Genomic DNA, 23,951 nt, shown 5'->3' with positions numbered 1-23,951 from the left:
TCACTAGTTTGTCATTTAGAGTGAAGAAAATAGGCTATTAAGTGAAAATGTTATATTTTACCATCTATTGAAAAAAGTATAGTTGTCATCCAACTTTATACTTACTGTGGGTAACCAGGTGATTGTAGACATTGCAAACCTTTGTTATATGATTAAATAAAATATATCAAATGCTCAAAACAGTACACTTAATGTTATTAATAAAAGCTGTGGTTGTTCTAAATATGAGTACTTTAAACTGTCCCTTGTAAGTGGATCTGATCCCTTTTAGTAACAGTAACAATATTTTAGCAGAAGTGATGATGGTGGTATGACACCTGGCATTCAAAAATCGTATGCTCTAAATTTGGCTTTCTGAAGTTCCTGCACATATGTTGCTTGGATCCCCATCTTGGTGCTTCTTAACTTTTTTTAGACCTCTTCTTTACAAATGGTTAAGATTATTAAATTTTTTACAGAAAAAGGTATTATGTTTTTCCAGAAATAATTAGCCTGAGAATAAGGCTTGTACTTTAACTTTTTGTTCTAGTTCAGATTTTAAATTCTAGACATAACAATTGGTTTAAAATTTGACTAAAAAAATTTCACTTAAAATTTTTCCTTGTAGGTGGGAGACATCGTTTCTGTTATTGACATGCCCCCAAAAGTGTTAAGCACGTGGTGGAGAGGCAAGCATGGATTTCAGGTAGGCAGCAAAGAATTAGGTGTGAAGAAGTTCAAAAAACAGGTTTTGTTTATCCTTCAGTAATATTTCTCTTTACAGCATGTACTGACAATGGACTTTGTCAGCAGAGGTAGAAAAATGTGGATGATATTAGACTTGGATTTCCTTTTCTGCTTACTCTTGTGGTTGTTTCATCTTCTTCTTTTTTAAACGGTGATATAACCAAAGTTTGAACAGAATTACTGGTCTGATGACCACTTTTAGATTATCAGGCCTATAGTAATACTGGTTTTGAATCATGATTCACGCATTTTTTCTCTTCTCTAGAATTAAGTCAGTTTGATCAACATTTTTTGTAAAAAGGTATTATAACTGGTATTTAAACAATATGTTAATTGCATACCAACAGTGGCATCTAAAGCAGTCTCATTTCTTTTTTTATATATTCCTAAATAATTTGAGAGCTAATGATGGGCTCTTTAGATTGACTAACACTAATTTCCATAGGATATGTAGGTTTTCTTTTATCAGTTAAAACCATCCATAGAAGAGCATCTGAAAATGCCTTAAAATTGTGTCTTTAGTATATAACCTGTGAATTTTTTATGGATTTTGTGGTCTTTTAATAAAGGTGTTCCTAAAATGCTACATAAATAAAATGTTCATTCTATATAGCTAGAAATATTAGTAAGTATTATATAAGTATCTTGATCTTTGCATGTTAAATGGAAACTAGTATTGGGTTTTTATAAAATACATTTTATTTAAAAATAATCATACAGTTTAAAACAGGATAGCATGGTGTGAAGAGTGTGGGCTTTGGTGCCAGATTGCCTGGGTGTTATGCTGTGTTACCTTGAGCTTGTTAATTTTACTTCTCTGTGCCTCAGTTTCCTCATTTATAAAATGGGGATTGTAGCACCCTTCTTTGTTTCATAGGATTATGGTAAAGATTTAATATGTGAGGTTAAAATATGTGAAGTACATAGCATAGGCCTGATGCATATTTTTCAAAAAAAATGTTGATTTTTAAGTTTAAGTAATGCTGTGTTTTTTTTTAATAAATTTAATTTTATCTATCCTTTTATCCATTATAAAATCATCTATAGCAATTTAATTTGTTGATGAAGACCAGGAAAATCATATTCATATTACGCCACAAATTCTCTTGTTTGTATAGTTGGAGTCTTTTATTTGTCTCATTTCTTAATTGCTATGCATAATTGGTGCATTTGATTAAATATAAAACTAAACAGAAAAGTAGGGTCATCTTTTTTCCTATTAAGTGGTCAATTCTCCATGTTCATAAACTGTATGGTCTAAAAGATGATTAAAAGAATAAATTTGGCTTTAAGATGGCTGGTTTTTTTTTCTTGATATTGCTATCTTTCTTATAACTATAGACAAGTTATTTGCTTTCTTTGTACTTGAGCTTTTTCTTAATTAGAGAGTTCCATTTATAATCTCTCTAGTTATTCTCAGCATTTTTCCTTCTATTATTGTAAAACTGGTAGTAGGTTTTCCCTTCTTTCATGTGACAGATAATTTATTGAGATCTGACTCTGTGCTAGGCTTAGATTTATCTTCCTAACTCTTTTATTTAGAGTCACAAGAATAGTTTCTTGCTTAAACAGATTATTCTTTTAAATATTAATATATAAATTAACAATTGATAAAAATTAGCTTGTTGCCAAAATATATTAAAAATAAAAACAGATTTTTAAACTTACACAGGATTTATTTTTAATTGATAATGAAAGGATATTTTATATAGCATTGCTATTTGTTTTCATTCTAATTGGTCCTGGAAGGGCGGTCATTTCTGTTTACATCATGTTGGAAAATACGGATTTGAGAAGAGTTGATTGTGGGCATTGGGGGGGGGTGTTGCCCGTAAAAACTAGGAGCAATCTTTAAACATCACTGTCAAAACGTCATTTGTAAAAGGAGTCTAGTACTTTAAGGAAGTAATGCACACAGTGCACTCTTCCTCATCCGTTCCTTTGTCAGACTGCCTCACGGGTTATTGCGGGGAAGGTGTGAATGGAAAGGCATGTCCTAAGCATCTGTTATGTGCAAAGTATTACTGGGCATTTTATATACAATGTTTTCTTTAATCTTCACAAAACTATTAACCCCTTTTATGGAGGGGAAGCAGTTTGAGAGTGTTAATAAACAGTCAGGAAGTGATGGAGTAAGGACTCCAATTCAGGTCTGCTCCATCACATTGCCTGAGAAGCACGAAGCATGATTTCTGCATTTACTCTTATATTACTAACTTTATTCTCGGTTTTCTACCGTATGGAAAGGAACATCTTTCCTTCTCAGCCGACAAAGGAATGCTGTAAAGATTAACCAACAGAGGACTGTAAAGCATGCAGAATTACTGGTAGAAGCATTGCTATTACAGTATGTTATGTTTTTATGTAATAATTAATATATTGCATCTGGGGAAAAAACTCCTCTTCAAGCTCTTTGTAATATTCTCTACCCTTGTTAGGTATTTTTAAATGATGAGCATGTGCCCTGTCGAGAGAGGAAGATAATTATAATTTATTCCATGTTTGTGATAATTATAGATGAGATTCCTGATTTTAAATTTTGAAATAACTGGAATAATGGCTTAGCCCACTGGTTTTCACATACGTATTTTTTAACTAGGTGGAATTGTTAATCAAACAGAATCTCACACAGAACCTCAGTGTGAGAAAAGGCAACAGTGGAGTTGTGCTGGTGAGGTTAGTTCAAGTCAGGTGTCCTGAGCCTTATTCCCAGGGGAGCATGTCTGATTGACTGCCCCTGGGTCTTGTGCAGCTTCCCAGAGGGCCCTTAGTAGAGCTGTGTATAAACACTACCACTGGAAAAGCACTTGTTTAGGTTTCTAGTAGTATATAGTGGTTATATTACATCATAGGCTACTTTATAATTTTAATTTTTTAAAAAATATTTTATTTGTCAAAGAGAGAGAGAGAACACAAGCAGGAGGAGCAGCAGGCAGAGTGAGAGAGAGAAACAGGCTCTCCGCTGAGCAGGGAGCCTGATGTGGGACCCTGAGATCATGACCTGAGCTGAAGGCAGACGCTTAACCAACTGAACCACCCAGGCATCCCTATAATTTTAATTTTTAAAAGCCAGTTAACATTCTCAAAATATTAGAAGAACTTGTTCTTTATAGGAACCTTTTAAAAAATATTTTACTCATTTATTTATTTTAGAGAGAAAGAGTGCGAGCAGGGGGAAGAGCAGAGGGGGAGAGACAAGCCGACTCCATGCCAAGCACGGAGCCTGATGTGGGGCTCAGTCTCACAACCCTGAGGTCATGACCTGAGCTGGAAATCAAGAGTCAGACTCTTGACTGACTGAGTCATCCGGGCTCCCATATAAGAATGTTTTTTATGACACCTTTTAGAAGGCTAATACTCAAGATTTTTTTTTTATTATTTCTCTAATGTAAATTGTGTCTGAATTCTTGGAACTTCATACATTCTGGTATAGATGTGTGGTACAAATTGAGAATGCAAATAATAATCACAAATATACTTCTGTGAGTTTTTTTGTGTTATCAAGTATTGGTATTTCTGAAGTTCGACTCTTCCTTCATTTGTCTATTAGGTGATGATTGGTTGACACTATAGCAAAATACTATAGCCTGGGTGACTTGAGAACTAGGAATTTATTTTCTTAGGCATTTTGGAGGCTGAAGTTCAAGATTGAGGTATTGTTAGAGTTGGTTTCTTCTGAAGTCTCTTCACCCAGCTTACAGATGGCTGTCTTCTTGCCATGACCTCATACTCTTTCCTCTGTGTGCACACATCCCCAGTGTCTCTGTCCCTGTGTCCTAATCACCCCTTCTTATGAGGACATCTGTCAGATTAGCATAGGCACACCCGTATGACTTTATTTAATCTTAATTGCCTCTTTAAAGGCCCCATCTCCAAATACAGTCACATTCTGAGATACTGGGGGTGAGAGCTTCAACATATGAATTTTGGGGGGGATATATACAATTCAGCTCATCATAGGTACCAACCAGCCCTTTAGGGCTGGTTTGAAGGCCATTTAGGTATTCTCACATAGACTTGATAAGTAACAGGGCCCTACCTGAGCCAGCTGTTCTCAGGCACAGCTTAGAGGCATTGGCCGTAATTGCTGAGAGGCTGAGGGCTTTTGGAAGAAGGAGCATCGGGGAATGGCTGCTCCATGGGTGCTCTGCCCTCCAATCCCCATCCTCAGGTGGCAAGGAGGCTGGGCAGCATTTGAAGGGGCCCACTTCATTCTCACAGGCTGGTATTGGGCCCTTATTTTATTCATGGCAGAGGGCCTTCTTGGCTTTGAGCACCATGCCCCAGGGCAGAACAAGGAAGGCAAACAGGCCTCAGTGCTCCCCTCTGGGCCTCTTAGATGCTTGGTGGGTTCAGAACCCAACAAGATTCCCTGGGAGTTTAGGAAGGTTCCTGGAGGAGGTGACTTTGAAATGCAGAGTCTTGTGTATTTCTTTTGAGGATAGGATGTCTAGATGACTGAGGCACACAGGTTAGACATGTAACTGCCGGTAGCTAATTGATTGATCTTGGACATAGGGATGGACTTTGTAAACTGAGCTTTGTCAGTGGACCATAGGGGAGGATACACCAAGGCAGGAAGGCTGTGCTAATAGTGTAGGGGCTGGGCTTGACCTTGAGGTAGCTTTCAGTGGGTTTTTCCTGGGGGTCAAGACCATTTAGAGCTGACAGTTCTCAGGAGAGAAAATGAAGAGAAGCAAGGATGTGGGCCACTGCTTCCCAGGATGGAGGCCAGCTCTGGTGTGTGTCATGCTCTGAGCACTGCTGGAAAGCTTGCTGGAAATGTGATTGTCTGTGTGCAGGCCCTGTGCATCTCCACTTGCAGGTCTGCTCAACTTGATGTGTTTATGATGTATTACGTGGATTCTGCCTTTTCTTTTGTTACAGTTATGTGTGTTTGTTGTCTCCTTTCTGGCCAGCTCTAAAGTGTGACAAAGTCCAGGCATCAGTGTGGAAGCCTTCCCTTGGTATTGCTGTGAACTGATGCTGTACAGTTGCTGTTTTTTGTTTTTTTTTTTTTTAATTATTTTTAATTAAGACAATAATAGACCTTTTTAAAGTATCAATTTATAGACTAATTGAGCTGATAGTGTACAAAGTTTCATATAATCACCTCCACCCCAACACACAGACATGTACACAGCTTCTCTTGTTAACGTCTTGATTTATAAACTCATTATATAGAATTGGCAAAATGCTGATCTTCGTTGACCACCATCTGGTCTGCAGAGATTATAGACAACACAGGATAAGTCCTCTTTCTGGAAGCACTAAGGATCTAATGCTTCTTAGATCCTTGGCCAAAGTGACCAGGATGCAGAATGTATGGATATATGTAATACAGAATGCCAGTTTCACATCCTGCCCCATAATGATTGAAATAGTTTTGGGGTTTTTTATTATAATTAATGAACCAAATTTCATACATTTTTATTAGTTATCGCTCATTGTTTACATTAAGGTTTGCTCTTTGTGTTATATAGTTCTTTGGGTTTTAATCAAGGCATAATGACATGCGTTAACCATTCCAGCTTCATACAGAGTAGTTTCACTGGCCTAAGCCCTGCGCTCTACCTTTTCATCCTTCCCTCTCATAATCTCTGACAACTGCTAATCATTTACTGTCTCCATAGTTTTGCCTTTTCCAAAATATCATAGAGTTGGAGTCATCCAGTATGTAGCCTTTCCAAATTGGCTTCTTTTCCTTAGCAATATGCATTTAAGTTTCCTCTGTATCTTTCCAAGGTTTGGTAAGTCCTTTTTTGTCACTAATATTAATTGTTGTAGATGTGCCATTTATTGCAGGACATCTTGGCTGTTTCCAGTTTTTGGCAGTTACTAATAAAGCTGCTATAAACATCCATGTGCAGGTTTTTGTGTAGATATAAGTCTTTAGCTCCTTTGGGTAAATACCAGGGAGTGCAGGTGCTGCATCCTATGGTAAGCCTGTGTTTAACTTTGTAAAGAAACCACCAAACCGTCTTTCAAAGTGGTTGACCCGTTTTGCATTCCTCCCAGCAATGACACTGTTGAGCGTTCTCACCAACATTTGATAGTTCTCAGGGTTTTTTTGGATTTTAGCCATTTTATTAGGTGGGTAGTGGTATTACATTATTGTCTTAATTTGCAAATAAAGTCCAACTTACAGCATTTACTAATATACTTAAGGGTGTTACACTGCTATCTTCTTTCTTCTGTTACAAGTAATTCCTTCCTTTAGCACTGATTTTCAATCTTTAGTGCACTTAAAAATCACTGGGGAATCTTGTTAAAATGTCAAGTCCCAGGACCTAAGCCCAGAAATTCTGTCTCAGTGGTTGTGGTACCATATTTTTATCTATGTCATTCTGGCCCAGGTATTCCTCGGACAGCTCTTCTAGAAGCAGTGCTTACTCTGTACTGTAGGTAAGCTCTGCTAATCATCTGGTGGTTGATAAAGATGAGCATTTTGCCAAGTTCTAGCCTGTGTATTGTTTTAGACCATAATTTAGCTGTGGGAACAGAAGGATTAGTTCATCCATGTGTTTTAATTATACCGTGACTCTGTTTCTTTTCTTAAACTTCTGGGAGTAGGAAGTGTGAAATTATATTAACTATAGTAATTTGAAATTCTGAAATCTGCTTTTAGTTTGTTTCCTAAAGTATATATTTAATCTTTTACCTTTGTTTTACCATAGAATATACTTAAGCAAAACCCCCCCAAAAAACCCAAAAAATAAAACCCCCAAAACTAAACAAAAAAAACCCTCCACAACTGTTTTTTTTTTCCCCTCATTTTTTTTTTTAAAGATTTTATTTATTTATTTGACAGAGAGAAATCACAAGTAAGCAGAGAGGCAGGCAGAGAGAGAGGAGGAAGCAGGCTCCCTGCTGAGCAGAAAGCCCGATGTGGGGCTCGAACCCAGGACCTGGGATCATGACCTGAGCCGAAGGCAGCGGCTTAACCCACTGAGCCACCCAGGCGCCCTCCCCCTCGTTTTTTAAACTAAATGTCACCAGCTTTTGTGCCTGGCTCTAGACCCTTGTTGGAAATATGAGTAGAGTATCTGGGGAGCCCTTTTTCTTAGGTAAGAGACGTAATACAAATATAAAATATTATCTTTCAGGATTATTTGTTTGTGTAGGCAGTTTCTCAGAGTTTTATCTGGGAGCTGCTAGGATCAGAATGACTTGAGAAGTATCTTAAAGCTGGGTATTACCAATCAGAATCTTGGGGGCTGGAGACAGGATTCTGAATTTTATCAAGTTCTTCAGATAATTATTAAACACAAAATGTGATAACCATGGAGCAGTCTCCCATTGTTTATCCTGTGCACAGATAAAAGAAGAAATTAAACACAGTTTAACAAATGTTCTCTTTTCTACCCAGGAACTCTTTCTTGAAACACATTTGGGATGCACTTAATGGATAGAATACCACTTAGAGATTGACTGAATTTTATACAGCTCACATTCTCTTAGTTCTCCACAAGATGGTAAAGGATCAGCTTTTTAATTTTTCATCATTGCCCTAGAATGTCCTGCTAGTGTCTTTGTGTACAAATATGAGAGAAGCAGTTCTTGAATAATGTCCTTACCTCAGGAGTTTCATTTAATTCTAAATAACTTATTTTCAGAAAAGTATTATTTATCCAAAGGGAAGATATTTGGAAGCCTGTCCCTCATAGTAGTTGAGTGAAGGAAGGAAGTTTACCTGCTCATTTATTAAAAAAAAAAAAAAAAAAAAAAAAAAAAAAAAAATATATATATATATATATATATATATATATATATATATATATATATATATATATTTATGGGATCCAAAGCTGTGCCTTTTTCCTTACTTACTATTAAATGGGACACCATATTTCTTCTCTAGTTAAGTTTTGGGAGATCATGTAAATCTTCATCTGTAATGTTAAATAACTTTAAGGAAAGGGAGTATATGATACTACAAATAAAAGCAGTCATAACACTTCTTCATTGCTTCCTTAGTGTGCTGTTCTAAGTGCTTTGCATTCACCTTTAATTCCTACAGCTCTGTAGAGAAGGGACTATTATCTCATACTGATGAAAAACTTAAGTGTAGGGGGTAAAACAACTAGCCCATTGTTATTTTGCTGTTTAATATCAGAACTTAGATCAAATCCTAGGTATTCTGGGCAAAGAAGAGATCATAGTAGTAATTTAATGAACCAGTAGTGGCTTGTACTTGTTGACTTGTATGCATAATAGATTTCTACAGTAGAAAAAATGAGAGTAGATCATCTCTTCTTAACCTATCATTTAAAAATTGCAGAAATCTAGAGACGAAAGATTTAGATAAATTGTTCTGATTCACAAAAACAGTATGTAATGGTATAGCCAGGACAGTACATAAGCTTGCTGAGTTCCAATTCTGTATTATTTTCCCCCCTTGGATCATAAAAAGATGAAAATTTTCTTAAATTATTTTTTGTATTTCTTATTGCTGTTTTTATTTTTCTTGTTAGTGCAATTGGCATTAGCAACTGCCATTGATACTTGTTTCTTGATATCCTTTTGCTAATTTATAACATCAGAGCATGTCCTATCAAATGATATTTAAACATTCAGTTTCATGGAAATTATTGGCAAAATGGCTTAGAGCAGTAGTTCTTAACCTTGTCAAACTCTTCACACCCTTGTTATAATAGGTATTTTCTAAAACCCTTCTGTATGATTTCTAACATGACATTTACAAATGATATAACTACCTACAAACAATTTCAGAGAAGGGAAAATCATTTTCACATGTAATATAGAAGAAATACAAATATGTATTTAAAGTATATACATATGTCCTTGAAATATAAATATTTGGAGCGACTCCATGAGAATCTTTTATTCTAAAGATAGTCCATGAACTAGCAACATTAACATCAGTCAGCATATACAATAAAATCTACTTAGAATAGCATTAAAAATAAGAAACTCTTGGTGATATATCTGAAAAAAATATGAAAGATCTCTGTACTGAAAACTGTAAAATATTTTTAAGAAAAGTCAAAGAATATCCAAAAAAAAGGAGAGATACACCCTATTGGAATTGGATTGGAAGTCTTTACATTGTTAAGTCTTGGAATGTGGATTGGAAGTCTTTACATTGTTAAGATGTCATTATTCTCCACAGAGATCCCAGTCAAAATCTTGGCAAGCTTTTTTATAGAAATTGATAAGCAAATTAATTCAAATGAAAATGCAAAGGAGCTAGAATAGAATAGCCAAGATAAATTTGGAAAAGCCTAAGTTGGAGAGCTAGCATTAATTGATTTGAAGACTTACTGTTAAGGTACTATATCAAGAGGGTATGTTATTAATGGAAAGCAGACGAATAGAATAATAGAACAGAATAGAGGCCAGAAATAGACCCATACATATACATGGACAAATGATTTTCAACAAAGATTCAAATCAATTCAGTGAAGAGAACATGGTCTGTTTTACAAATGGTACCAGAACAAATGGATGGTCATACACCACCATTATAAAACAAAACAAAAAACTTTGATTTGTTTTTTAAACCATCTGTAAAGACCCAAAATGGATCACATACCCAAATATAAACTAAAAGCTGCTTGAAGAAAACATAGGGGAAATTTTTGTGACTTCAGGCTGGGCAGAGATTTCTTAAATACAATACGAAACAAACAATTCATAAGATAAATTGAATTTCATCAATGTTGGAAACTTCTCTTTGAAAAACATCACTCATAAGACAACAAAAATAAAGCTACAGACTGGGAAAAAAAAATATTGGCAATGATTATATCTGAGAAAGGACTTGCATTCAGAAGATATTCAATGAGGTAACAGAGCTCAATTTTAAAAGGAGGCAAAGATTGAAACTTCTCCAAAAGGATGTATGTCAAATAAACACGTAAAGACATGCCCAGTGTCATTTGTTATTAGAGAAATGCAAAATAAGATATCGCTACGTAGTTATTAGAATGGTGACACTGTGGAAGGATTGAAACACACAAGGTTGGTGAGAATGTGAGATGCTACAATTTGGAAAACAGTCTGTCAGCTTCCGGAGTTAAATAGACACCTGCCACTGATCCACGCATTGCACTTCTAGGTCGTTACCCGAGAGGAAAAGAAAGCCGACGTCCAAATGAAAACTCATATATGAGTGTTCATAGCAGCCATATGTATAATAGCCCCAAACTGGAAACATTTTACCAACAAATGATTAATGGATAAACAAATGGTGCTGTCTATACAATGGAATAATGCTGGGATGAAAAGGAATGAATTACTGATACATACAGCAACACAAGTGATCCTCAAAATAATTACGCTGAGTGGAAGAAAACACAACAAAAGAATACATTCATTTGACTCCATTCAAATAAAATTGTAGGAAATGCAAAGTAATGTTTAGTGATGCAAAGTAGATCAGTGGTTCAGGCTCAGTAGAGCAGGGATAGTGGTTGGGCAGGGAGAGGGAGAGATTACAAAGAGATAAAAGGAGACTTTTGGGGGTTGATGAATATATTCAGAATTTTTTTTTTTAGATTTTTGAAAGATTTTTATTTATTTATTTATTGGACAGAGAGCGTACAAGCAGGGGGAGCCGCAGGCTTCCCACTGAGCAGGAAACCCTATGTGAGGCTTGATCCCAGGACCCTGAGATCATGACCTGAGCTGAAGACAGATGCTTAACTGACTGAGCCACCCCGGTGTCCCAAATATATTCAGAATCTTGATTGTAGTTATAGTTTTACAGGCGTCAGAACTTACCAAATGTATATATTAAATATGTAACAGTTTATTGTCAATTATAGCTTAATCATATTGGGAAGAAAAAAACTGGAGAAACATCTTTGACTTAACTTTTTTGTATTCAACCCAGTTGATAGTTTCTTTCACTTCTTACCTCTGTGCCCCTACATTCGTATACGCTCCTTAATTCTTCATGCCATTTTGATACTACACATTTTTATTATCTTTTTTCTAGTTTGCAGATTCCTAAAATGTGCTTCTGCTTCTTGTCATCACCCCTTCCTCCTACCCTAAAAGGTATACACTGCTATTAGATTTTTCTTACTAAAACATACCTGTTCTGTCCCTATTCTGCTCACAGTTTGTCACTTTCATTTAATAAAGAAGAAACTTCAACCTTCTTGTCATGATGTGTGAGACCATGCGTGATTTCTGACCCAGTATTACTTCTCCAGTCTTACCGCTACTCTTCTCTTATAAACTCAGTTTCCAGATACATTTAACTATCATCCCTCCTTCCCTCATTACACAGGTTGCTCTTTTCATCAACTTGTTCTACACTTACAGTGCCTTCTCTACCCTCATTTTACTCCTGCTAAGGGGGAAAAGTAAGGTAGAGTCATTAAAATTTTAAACCGACTGTAATTTTATTTGATATGTCATTGAGCTAATGGGGAAAATTAATCTCATTTTTAGTTACTTACGATATAATTAGCAGTTGGGCTCAATATTATCATTCCATTGGCCCCTCCAATTTCTGCCATTACCTTGCTTTTTTTACCCAGACTGGGTTTTAGGGCCATCATTATTACATTGACTCATCACAGGTATGTGCCCTGTTTCTTCTCTTGCTTCACTAGTGGTTTCTGTTTGGCTTAACGCAAGAATAGACACTTCATTACTCCTCTTACTTAAGATCTCATCACGATTTTCTTTCTTTCTTTCTTTCTTTCTTTCTTTTTCTTCCTTTTTTTTTGATACTTTCTCCCCTCAATAGAAGTGACATGATAGTCTTAGTGTTTTCTCTGCCTCCTCAGTCTTTTTTTTACGTCACATCCTCCTCTAGCAGATCCTTGAAAGTTTGGGGTCGAACTGCCTTCTCATTCTGTGCTCTTTCTCTTAAACTATCTTATTTACTCTTTCAGCTTTAAATTCAATATTATTTGCTCATCTCCCAGATTTGTACCCTGATTCCTGACTTTTTTTTTTTTTAAGGTTTTATTTATTTGAGAGAGAGTAAGTGTGCGAGAGAGTGCGAGCATGCACTAGCAGGGAGAGGGGCAGAAGGAGAAGCAGATTCCCTGCTGTGTGGGGCTGAATCCCAGGACCCTGAGACCATGACCAAAGGCAAATGCTTAACCAACTGAGCCACATAGGCACCCCTCCTGAGTTTGTTTCTCAGTTTCAAGCCTTAACATCCTACTGGAAGACTAATGTTTTTAACAGTACAAATTAAGGAGCTGGCATTTAAGTTTAGGAGACAGTGTAAATAAGGCAAAGAAACCAGAAGCAATGTGGTGTTTCTTGGGACATAAAGGTGGGGAGACACAATTAGGAATATCTCAAAGAACCAGTGCAAAAATTATTGGATGGAACCAGGAACTGGGAAGTCAGGAATTGAGGGAATTTGCTTACAGTTTTAACTCCTTTCTGTGTAGCAGCAGCAGCTGCAGCTGCTTTGTCTCATCCTTCTCCTTTTTTTGAAAACTACTTTCTAGTTTTAGCAACTTGGATGTAATTAAAGATTCAGACCTAGTTCCAAAATCTTAAGATATGGACTAATTGACTAATTAACTTATGGTATGATTAACTGTGACTGGGATGGTGTTGGCAGGGGCACGTAGCCTGGACTGGACAGAGATCCTAAGACGGAGTGAGTTCTCAAAGAATATTTGGGGAGTGGGAAGAAGATATTTGACATTTCAAGGTGGAAAAGCATTAATTTGTCTTGTTTGAATATCCTGAGTGGTGTGATTTTTCTTTAGCAATACAGAGGTGTGCAAATAGGGTGGAATGTTGATTTATTTTGGAGAGGGTTGCTAGATTGGTTTGGCAGAAGGTTAGTATTATGAGGAAATTAAGGGTGCTGATATTTTTTAAAGTACAAATGATCAATCACAGGGTTCACACTAGGTAGCAAGAAAAGAGATTGGAAGGGGACTAGGTACCCTAATGGGGAAATATATGAAGGGAAGGGGATGCAGTACCTCTGAATTTGACCTTCAGTTGTCATGGAAATATGAATACTAGAGGCCTGGGAGGAGAGGACGTTGTAGTCTGAAAATGAAAAATTGGAAACTCTCTGAGGCCACGTAGTTCCAGTTGATGAAGAAATCTGTGACATGTCTCTGGAAGTAAGAGCATTACTTTACTACGCTTAATAAAAAACATATTTTGTTATGCTAACAGTCCCAGAGTTTCACTAGCTATTAATTACATAAATCAACCACTAGAATAGGAATTAAAAAAAAAATCACTGATAAGCACATTGTTGTTGTGTTGAAGTGTCCTTTATATGTTGATTAGTTCCTCAGAGAAACCACAGTTAGGATTAAGCAATGACTTTTTTTCAGTCCTCCCCCCCCCCCCCGCCCGTTATCAAAGTTCCAGCCTTAGTTATTGCAGTAGTGCCTTATCTAACATTTCCTCGCTGTTGTACCAAAATATTTTTTCAGTACATTCACTTCTGTAGCCAGACTTATTTTATAGTTTGAGCCGATCCTCAAGGTAGAAGACGGTTCAAAAGAATCAGATTGGAGTCTTACATTCAGATCCGTCCTTCTTCACTTGCACTGAGAGAGCTGTACACTTGTCAGGCTGCTTGAAACTTATTCCTAGGACTGTTAGAGTTAGGATCAGTCCTGGACCGAGTATATAGGTTTGGATTAGTGGTGAGCCAGAGCAAATTGTGAACTTTTTTGGAATTTTGTAGCACAATTGGGAAACACAGTTACAATTAAAAAATAAAGCATGTAAGTTTACAAGTCAGTGAATTGTATTAAAAATAAAGGTAATATACACTTAAACTTTATTTGTAATTATTTTACTATATTTTGCTGTTATCTGTGCTGTTGAGTAATTTCCACCTAGTGTTCTTTAAGGCATAAAATACTACGTAACAGGCCGCCCTGTGTCTCTTTTGAGCTCTGCATTCAGTTGTGCCATGCTGGTGGCTTGAAATCAGCCACGGTGGGGGAGCATTTATACCATGGACTCTGGCAAATGCTACAAATCAAGGCCTTTCCTCCTGAAGGACCAGGTGTTCAACATTTACCAGCACACTGTGGCATACATAGTAGTCTTCTCTTATCCGTGGGGGTACCTTCCAAGACCCCCAGAGAATGCCCCAAACTATGGATAGTACTGAACATTATATCTACTGTGTTTGTCCTCTACATATATACATACCTATGATAAAGTTTAATATATAAATTAGGCACAGTAAGAGAATTACAAAGATAATAAAATAGAACAATTATAAAAATATAGTAAAAGTTATGTGAATGGGATCTCTCTCTCAAAATATCTTAGTGTACTGTACTCATCCTTCTTGTGATGATGTGAGGTGATAAAATGCCTATGTGATGAGATGAAGTGAGGCAAATTCGGTAGGTATTGTGATGTAAGGTTAGGCTGCCATTGACCTCCTGACAACGCGTGAGAAGGAGGATCGTCTGCTTCCAGACCATGGTTGACCGTGGGTAACTGAAACAGAAGGCAGAACCTACGGGTAAGGGTAGAAGGGTCAACTGTAACAGTACTTCTTGCTTTTTCTCACTTTATCTCAAAGATTTGGGGGGAAACTACCAAATCGAAAATCTTTTTTCCTTCCTGGAATCTCATCCCTGACTTCTTGCAGCCTTTAAGGTTTTTTCTTCTTTTATTATATTTTTATTCTATTCTATTCTATTCTTCTCTATTCTAGTCTATTCCTATGTGTTTTTACCCATTCCTCTGCCCTATGGGCTCTAGATGTTGGTCTTTTCTCTCTCTTCCATCTTACTGCTATAGGTGAATCTCATTTTGATTTCTGCAAATATACCCAATTTCCCTCACCCTTCTCAGCTGTATAAATTAGAACTTTAGAAATTGTCACTGCTGGCAGAAAGAATATATGAAACGGGATGACATAGCTCATAGATCATAGTGCCAGAGTTCCTGTCACTTTTAACATTTTGTGTTTATCAGGAATGTTTATATTTCATGAAATATTAGCTTAAGCACGAGTCAGAAAAGTAAATGCTCATTAACCGTATTTTTAGAGTTAGTTATATTCTCTTTTTCATTCTTGTGTATATTTTCAACAGAACACAGCCTCATTTTTTTGTAATGGAAATTTTATAATATGAAAACAGAATCTATTGCCTTTCACTAATTTATAGAATCAACTCTTCCAACTAAAAGGCTTATTAACAGGAGTGCTTTTGGTTTCGAGAGACAGAAAAGTGAACAGAAAAAGTGGCTGATGGTCACTGTTGAGTTAACAACTTAAAGATGCTAGACAGAAATTTCTAAGATTCTCTTGGTCTTTCTTTTAAGGTCAACTGATGGTTCCTACAGATCTAATACCTGCATCACAGCAGGACGAGGGAGCTGGAACAGTAGCAGTAGAGCTGTATGTGCATGTGCTCTGGCTACACCCAGATGCAAGGAGCCTGGGCACTGAATAAATAGCTTAGCTAATAGTAATATTATACTTTATGCTAATAGTAATCTTATACTTTATAGTAGTGATATTATACTTTATGTTAAAGGAAGACAGGTGAGCAGGGATTGGAGACAGGCCTTAAGTGAAGTTACCATGGACCTCTACATAGTACACAATGTTATGTTCACTCATATATATCTACACCTAATGCACCGAGACAAATTTAAAAGGTGCAAATGTAACTAATATATGATGTAGTTGTCCAAAGAAGTTCATTATGGTTTGTTTATGGAAGTGATGGAAAACTAGCTTTTATTTGCTGAAAGGTATTTGAGTTTAGAAAATAGTGCTTTCACCCAAATCATTGTGGTAGTTAATATTATTCCCATTTTTACAAAGTAGGAAACTGAGACAGATGTTAATTGATTTGCTCCAGATCACAGAGCTTAGCAAATGGGCAGGCCAAGTTTAGAACCTGGTCATTTCTCTCTAGAAAATTGCAGAAAATGTTTATAAATCAAAATTAATTCTAATTTTATGGGAAAAATGATATTTGATAGGGAAGGAACTCAGGTCCACACATGGACAAGGTAGTAAGTGTTATGTGTCATCCATTTAATGGTGAAGCCTGAGCCCGCTAGGCTTGGGGGAGCCAGCACATAGGATACTAATGCTTAGTGCATGCTTATTATATGCATTTAGTTTATACTGATCCATCTAATTCTTATAACAACACTTATGAACTAGGTACTATTTCTGTGTTTAGATGAAGAAACTGAAAACAGAGAGGCTTAGTCACAAACCCGACCTTGTAAGCAGCAGACCTAGAACTGACCCAGAACTGAACCATTAACTCTTACCATTGAGGCTACACATTGGCCATGACACCATCCACCCTCTCACAATAACTGATTTGTGTAAGAGAGAATGAGGAGGATTTCTCAAGGTGATTCTTACCTGGTTCTAATTGATCTCGGAGGAATTTCTACTCTTTTATCTACATAGGACATTGAATAAAATATAGTATGAAATTTCACCAGTAAGACAAACACTTAAAGCTGCATTTTGGAAAGCAATGTATAGGGACTTTAAGAATCCCAAATTCAAATATCTTTTCAACAGACCTGATAACATGTTAATAACCCCTTTTCAGCTCATGATAACTGGTTACATCTTCATAATTTTAAGAACTACCATGGAATATCGATCCAGAAATTGGAATAAGAATGCAGCAAATACATATGTGAAAATAATCCCACACAGATGGAAGTTATACAGCTCAGAACTTCATGATGAGTCATAACTTTTGGAAGACCATTCCATTCTTCCCGAGTCTGTCAACAGAGGGATGTAAAAAGTGATGTAGTTTTCATGTTCAGCGTTAACATCTGTTGCATGGTAGCCTGATTATATTCCTATCTAAGGAAACATCTATAAATATTGGCAGAGATCTCCTTTTCACTTTTGTTTCCAGGCTTTTTATCTCTGTATTTATTCTATTGGCTCTGAGTGTATCTCTGTGTAATTTGGGTGGTCTGTGGTGAGCTCAGTATTTCCCTAATACAGCTCCTTAGGATTCTATACCTAACGTCAGGAGCAGTCCTGCCACCAGGTCAGAGTGGTGTGTTTTTGGAGCCGGAGTCCGTCATTACCACCGAGATTGGTTGTTTCCTTCTCTTTTGCTCTTATTACATACTACTAGCGACAGTAAATATCAGGGTTTTAAATGAGTGATTGTTTCACCGGTTTATTTTAACCCTGTCATTTTTCATGAAACCTGTGAGAGAATGAAGAGAAAATTCACCCACAAAAAAATTTGAATGTGATTTAGTGTTGACTTCTTTTTTTAATATTATAGAGAAGACAATAAATATAAAAGTTGGCCATAGATACAACAATACAACTAGGTTGAAATTTCAGCAAGTTTTTAGAGGTAAAAATTGTAGTACTGCTTGTATAGCTTGGTATCAGACTAAATATTTTAATTTGTATAAAGAAAGTTTGAGAAATTAAAAGCTAAAACTGAAGAAGCAGACTTGGATATTTGGACTAATAATACACCGCTCTGTATACGCATAGCAACAGATTGTTTTATTATTTGTTTGTGTAATTGGTATCATCTGTGATTTAGAGTCTTGGAATAACAGAATCCTTTGGGAGGGACTGTGGAGTACATTACTGGAATGGAATTGGCAGTATTCACATACTGGTCTGTGCTCTGGTTTAGAATTCTCTTTGCTGCTTTTCTTCCTTAGGTGGGACTCTTCCCTGGACACTGTGTTGAGTTAATTAATCAGAAAGTTCCTCAGTCAGTGACCAACTCAGTGCCAAAACCAGGTGAGTACATTATTAGTGTGGTTATCTTATCAACTGTTAAAAGAGAAAGAAACAGATTTTCTCTTTTTGGTAAATACATAGCTTGTTTTGCTGTTCTTTCCATTTATTCATACAATATGCATCCTTAATTTTATGTGGTTTTGATTTTTAATATATTATTTCTCTATTGATGATTTCACAAAGGTGCATTTGACATTTTAGATAATTTCAAAGAGCTACTTGGTCCATTAGGTTTTGTCATTATTTGTTTTTGTATTATAGTAGGAATGTAGCTTATTAATGAGCACAGTGATAAAAGAAAAATAACAAGTTTAAAGAACTCACAGAGATGGTATGATTAGCTGAAAATTAATAAATTAAGGGGAATGTATGTTTAATCAATGACTATGAACATCAAAGGTATTTTATTTTTTTAAACTGTTTTAAACAGCGTTTTCATAACTTAGTGTATTCACAGTGCTGTGTAAATATGTGGACTGTTTTATGAATAAATAAAGCTATGTCTCAGGGGGTGGAAATCAAGAAAATGGAAGTTTTTGTTTTTATTGGGGTGATTTAATCTAAGCAAATTCTATAGAATACTTAGCCTGGAAGTTTTTAGTGTGATACAAATTTTTTAAAGGAAAACAACACAGACTGAAAGATTTTGGAGGGAAGAGGAAGTAATCAAATTTATTTCTCCCTACTCTTTTTATTCCTTTGCCTTTCTCCACCCTTCTCCCTACTCTGCCCCAGTAGAAAAAAAAGAAAAGATTTCTGGGCCTCAGAATTTATTTAGACTGTTTTCCATAAGGTATTTTCTAGTGTTAGGACCTATGTGTGAGAATTAGGAGGAAAAAAGCTTATTATTTTTCCACCTCTGTTCCTAAAGTATATATCACACTATTTTTGCTTATAGTATTTGGGTAAAGGTAAAGGGCAATAACCCCTTTTGAAGCTTATTTCTTCACAGAAAGTTAGGAATTGTAAAATTTTAGGCAGACTACCTTTAATGTTTAGTAGAGAAAAATTGTTCTTTGCAGTTCTACTCGAGGCAGGATTCTTAGTCTCTTTTCAAGACATTTTTATCCTCTGTTAAATCTCCCTTCTTTGGATAAACACTATTTAAAAAAACTTTCTCAGTGGGTACTTGCTCAGTAAATGTTCACTAGCGGTTGCAGTGACTATAGGCTTCTTTTTTTAAATATGGCGTCATTAACTTAAAAAAAAAATCCTATACCCATTAGCGACAGTGTCCCAATCCTTCCCTGCTCCCCAGCCTAAGCAGCCACTAGTTTACTTTCTGTGTCTATAGATTTCCCTATTCTGGAAACTTCATATAAATGGAATCGTATAATACATGGTCTTTTGTTATTAGCTTCTTTGACTTAGCATAGTGTTCTCAAGGTTTAGCCATGTATCAGAATTTAATTCTTTTCATGGCTTAATAATATTCCATTGTAGGGGTCTGCTATACTTCATCAACTCATTTTTTAGTCATTTCCATTTTTGGCTATGGATAATGCCTTTATGAACACTGATATACAGGTTTTTGTGTAGATAAATATTTTCATCTCTCATGTATGTATCTAGGAATGAAATTACTGGGTCACATGGAAGCTCTGTGCTTACTTAACCTTTTGAAGAACTGACAGACTGCTTTACAAAGTAACTTACCATTATGCAATACCCCTGACAGTATATGAGAGTTTCAGATGCTCCATATCCTTGTTATTGTGTTTTTGATTGTTGCCATCTTAGTGGTAATGAAGTGGTATATCTTTGTGAGTTTGATTTGCATTTTCCTGATGACTAATAATGTTGAGTATCTTTTCATGTGTTTATTAGCCATTTGTGTGTTTTTGGAGAAATATCTATTCAGATTCTTTGCCCGTTTTTTAAATTGGGTTGTTATTTTATTATTGAGTTGTAAGTGTTCTTTATATATTCTGGATACAAGTCCTTTATCAGGTAACATGATTTGCAAATATTTTCTCACATTCTGTGGGTTGTCTTTGCCTGTCTTTATTCTGTCTGTTGAAGCGTAAAAGTTTTTAATTTTGATGAAGTTCAGTTAATTGTTTCTTTCGTTACTTATGCTTTTGGTGTCTTATTTAGGAAGACTTTGCTTAACCCAAGGTCAAGATTTACTCCTATATTTTCTTCAAAGTTTATAGTTTTAGGTCTTAGATTTCAGTCTATGATTCATTTTGAGTTAGTTTTTGTATCTGGTGTGAGGTCCAACTCCATTAGACATCTAAGAGTCTCAGTACTATTTGTTGAAAAAAAGTTTATTCCTTCCCCCATTGAATTGTCTTAATTCCCTTGTAGAAAATTAATTGGCCTTAAACGCACAAGTTTATTTTTGGACTTTTGGCTCTAATCCACTTATCTGTATGTATATTCTTAAGGCCAATACGACCCTGTTTTGATTACATTTGTTTTGTGGTAAATTTTGCTCTTAGTTTATTCTTTCTCAGGATTGATTTGGCTTTTCAGGGTCCTATGCAATTCCATATGAATTTTAGAATCAGATTGTCAGTTTCTACAAAGAAGTCATCTGGACTTTGATAGGGATTGTATTGAATCTGTGTATCAATTTGGGAAGTGGTACCATCTTAGCAGTATTTATTAAGTCTTCCAATCCATGAATATCCGATGTTTTTCTGACCTTCTTTAATTTTGTTCAATGTTTTGTAGTTTTCAGAGTGTAAATTTTCTTTTTTTATTTTGTTAAATTTATCTTTTTTCTTCAGAATTATTTTCTTGATTTCATTTTCTTATTCATTGCAAGTAGATAGAAACACAATTAATTTTGTATACTAGTCACATATCCTGAAACCTGCTGAAATATTTATTCTAATAGTTTTTTTTTTTTTAAGTTGGATTCCTTGGTATATTCTATATTCAAGATCAAGTTACCTGTGAATAGAGGTATTTTTACTTCTTCCTTTGCAATCTGGATGCTTTTTGTTTCTTTTTCTTCCCCAAGTTTCCTGGCAAGACCTCGAAGAATGGCCATCTTTGTCTTATTTCTGACTTTAGGAGAAAACATCCTTCATTCATGATTAAGATGTTAGCTGTGGGGTTTACATAGATACCCTTTATCTTAGGTCTTTGTTGAATGATTTTATCATGAAAGGGTGTTGGCTTTGTCTAATACTTTCTAATCTATCAGTTGAGGTGATCATGGGTTTTTGTGGTCACTATTTTGAGGTTACTAAATTCAACATCAAAAATGTATTGTGGTTTCTCATGCATAATTTTTATATATTTCTGCTGCGTAAACTTAACCTGTTAGGTAGTAAGTCTCATCTTTGATAATTCTGCCTCGGAGGTATACTGTAAACTTAGTTTTTAAAAATTAGCTTAATATTGGTATTAAATTGTGCCAGTTAAATACTTTCTCATGTTTTGAATGAGAAAGTGACATTTCTAATAGTGATAACCTCCAGAAGCTTTTAAAACTTGAGAAAGTTGGGCGCCTGGGTGGCTCAGTGGGTTGGGCCTCTGCCTTCGGCTCAGGTCATGAGCTCAGGGTCCTGGGATCGAGTCCCACATCCGGCTCTCTGCTCAGCAGAGAGCCCGCTTCCCCCTCTCTCTCTGCCTGCCTCTCTGCCCACTTGTGATCTCTCTCTCTGTGTGTCAAATAAATAAATAAAATCTTTAAAAAAAAAAAGCAACAAAAACTTGAGAAAGTTAATCAGTTATTGATAGTTCTGGAAGATAAGTTTCTATTAATAGACCTGAATGACATTGTTAATTCTAAATTAGTGATGACATGTAATGACAGCACACCTTCAAAAGCTAATATTTTATCTTTTGTGAGCAGCATTGCAGGGTTGGCATAAGGAAATGTGCATTCTTTAATATATTTTGAAAAGGATGATGTGAATTCTCTCAGCCTCAGGCTTGTTTCACACTTTAAAACTGTCTTTGCCTACAGTATAAACAACTTGAATGTTCTATTTATTTTTAACATTGCCATCTGTTACTGTTAGATGCCAAATCTGAGAGATGCAGCTATAGTTTGAGACTGAAATTTAAAGCTGCCTATATTATTACACAACAAGGGCAATAGGAAAAATTTTCCCTTTGGAGCTCTTCTTAATGTTCTCAATATGTTCAATTATTTGTGTATGTAAAAATAAATCAATGAGTCACCATGTCCCAACCAAGAAAGCAAGGATTCATGCTGCCTTAAGAAGAAGGAGGTGTGGTAGAGTAGGGTTGAGGGGGGAGAGAGGGAGAGAAGGAGAAAGGAAGACAAGAAGAGGAAAGAAAAGAGGAAGAAAGATAGAAGCTTGTACGTAAGAAACTGGCAGTTAGTTCAATCACTACAGGTTATGGTTTGATGGCGGTAGATTCGATTGAGATGGGGGAAGAAGGGGAAGCTTATGTGTTTTCTTTCAGTTTATCCTGTTCGGAGTTGATGGAGCAGTTGGATTTATTTAGTGATCTCTTTCCTCAAGTTTTTAGTTTTTTCAGCTATTATCTCTTCAGTGTTTCTTTTGCGCAATAGTGTCTCTTTCTCTTTTCCTTTCCACGTTGGTTACACTCTTTGATGTTGTCTCACACATCGTCTTTTCAGTTTGGATACTTTGTTTTGACCCATCTTAAAATTCCCTGATTTTTCTCTTCCTGTAGGCTTCTCTTAAGCCTATCTAATAAACTCCTTCCATTCTTACATATGTTCTTTCTTAGATCAACATTTTGTCTTTTTTATAATTTCTGTGGTGGAATTCCTCATTTTCTCACATTAGCTACCTTTTCAATTAGAAAGAAAGAAACTGAGGAGTTGGAGGGTGGAGAAAGGAGAGAAAGTAGGGAGAGGGGGTAAGAGAAAAGCAAAGCAAAGCTTATTTTTGAAGTATGAACTTCTTAAAATGAAGGGCCTAGGGAATTTAGAGATGCGAAGCCTCTGAGAACAGAAAATTTGGACAGAAATATAAAAATATCTCTTTGAAGGATTGGAAAGTTAATAAAGCAGTAAACACTTACTGAGCTAAGGGTAAGAGGAAGAAGAACATCCTGAAGAGTGACCCCAATATTATGGAGACATTATTTCCCTAGGGTATCTATTGATAGAGTAGAGAAGGTCACAGTGTTAGTTAGTTCAGAGCCCAATAGGTTAGAGTTGTTGATAAATACCCCAAGTTTTGAATTAGGATTTTTGTGGAAATTGATAACTGATTCTAAACTGATTCTAAAATTTATATGGAAATGCAGAGCCCCAAATACCCAAGACAATTTTGAAAAAAAAAAAAGTGAGAAACTTACTATTTTAGATATCAAGATTTAATTGTGTTTTAAAAAGATTTATTTATTTATTTGAGAGAGAGAGAGAGCACCAGGGTGGGGGGAGGGGCCAAAGGGAGAGAGAAATCCCAAGCAGATCCTACTACCCTAAGATCACGACCTGAGCCAAAACCAAGAGTTGGGCTCTTGACAGCCTGCACCACCCAGGTGCCCCAAGATTTATTGTTAAACTTCAGTTATTAAGATGATGGTGTTGATTCAAGAGTAGACAAAT

General features: G+C 35.9%; 1 protein-coding gene across 4 annotated transcripts in view; it reads left to right on the top strand.

Annotated features, from left to right (window-relative positions):
* ARHGAP32 (Rho GTPase activating protein 32) overlaps positions 1–23,951 on the top strand; it is a 297,931-nt gene that overhangs the window by 212,938 nt on the left and 61,042 nt on the right. For all 4 annotated transcript variants that reach the window (XM_047691945.1, XM_047691943.1, XM_047691944.1 and 1 more), the window contains 2 exons: positions 608–685; positions 18,358–18,439. In XM_047691945.1, the coding sequence (XP_047547901.1) occupies positions 608–685; positions 18,358–18,439 (160 nt within the window). The remainder of the gene's footprint in view (positions 1–607; positions 686–18,357; positions 18,440–23,951) is intronic.

This window comes from Lutra lutra, chromosome 10 (genome assembly GCF_902655055.1).
Source record: "Lutra lutra chromosome 10, mLutLut1.2, whole genome shotgun sequence".
Lineage (NCBI taxonomy): Eukaryota > Metazoa > Chordata > Mammalia > Carnivora > Mustelidae > Lutra > Lutra lutra.
The sequence above is the reverse complement of the archived record's forward strand: the minus strand, read 5'-3'. Positions and strand labels throughout refer to the sequence as shown.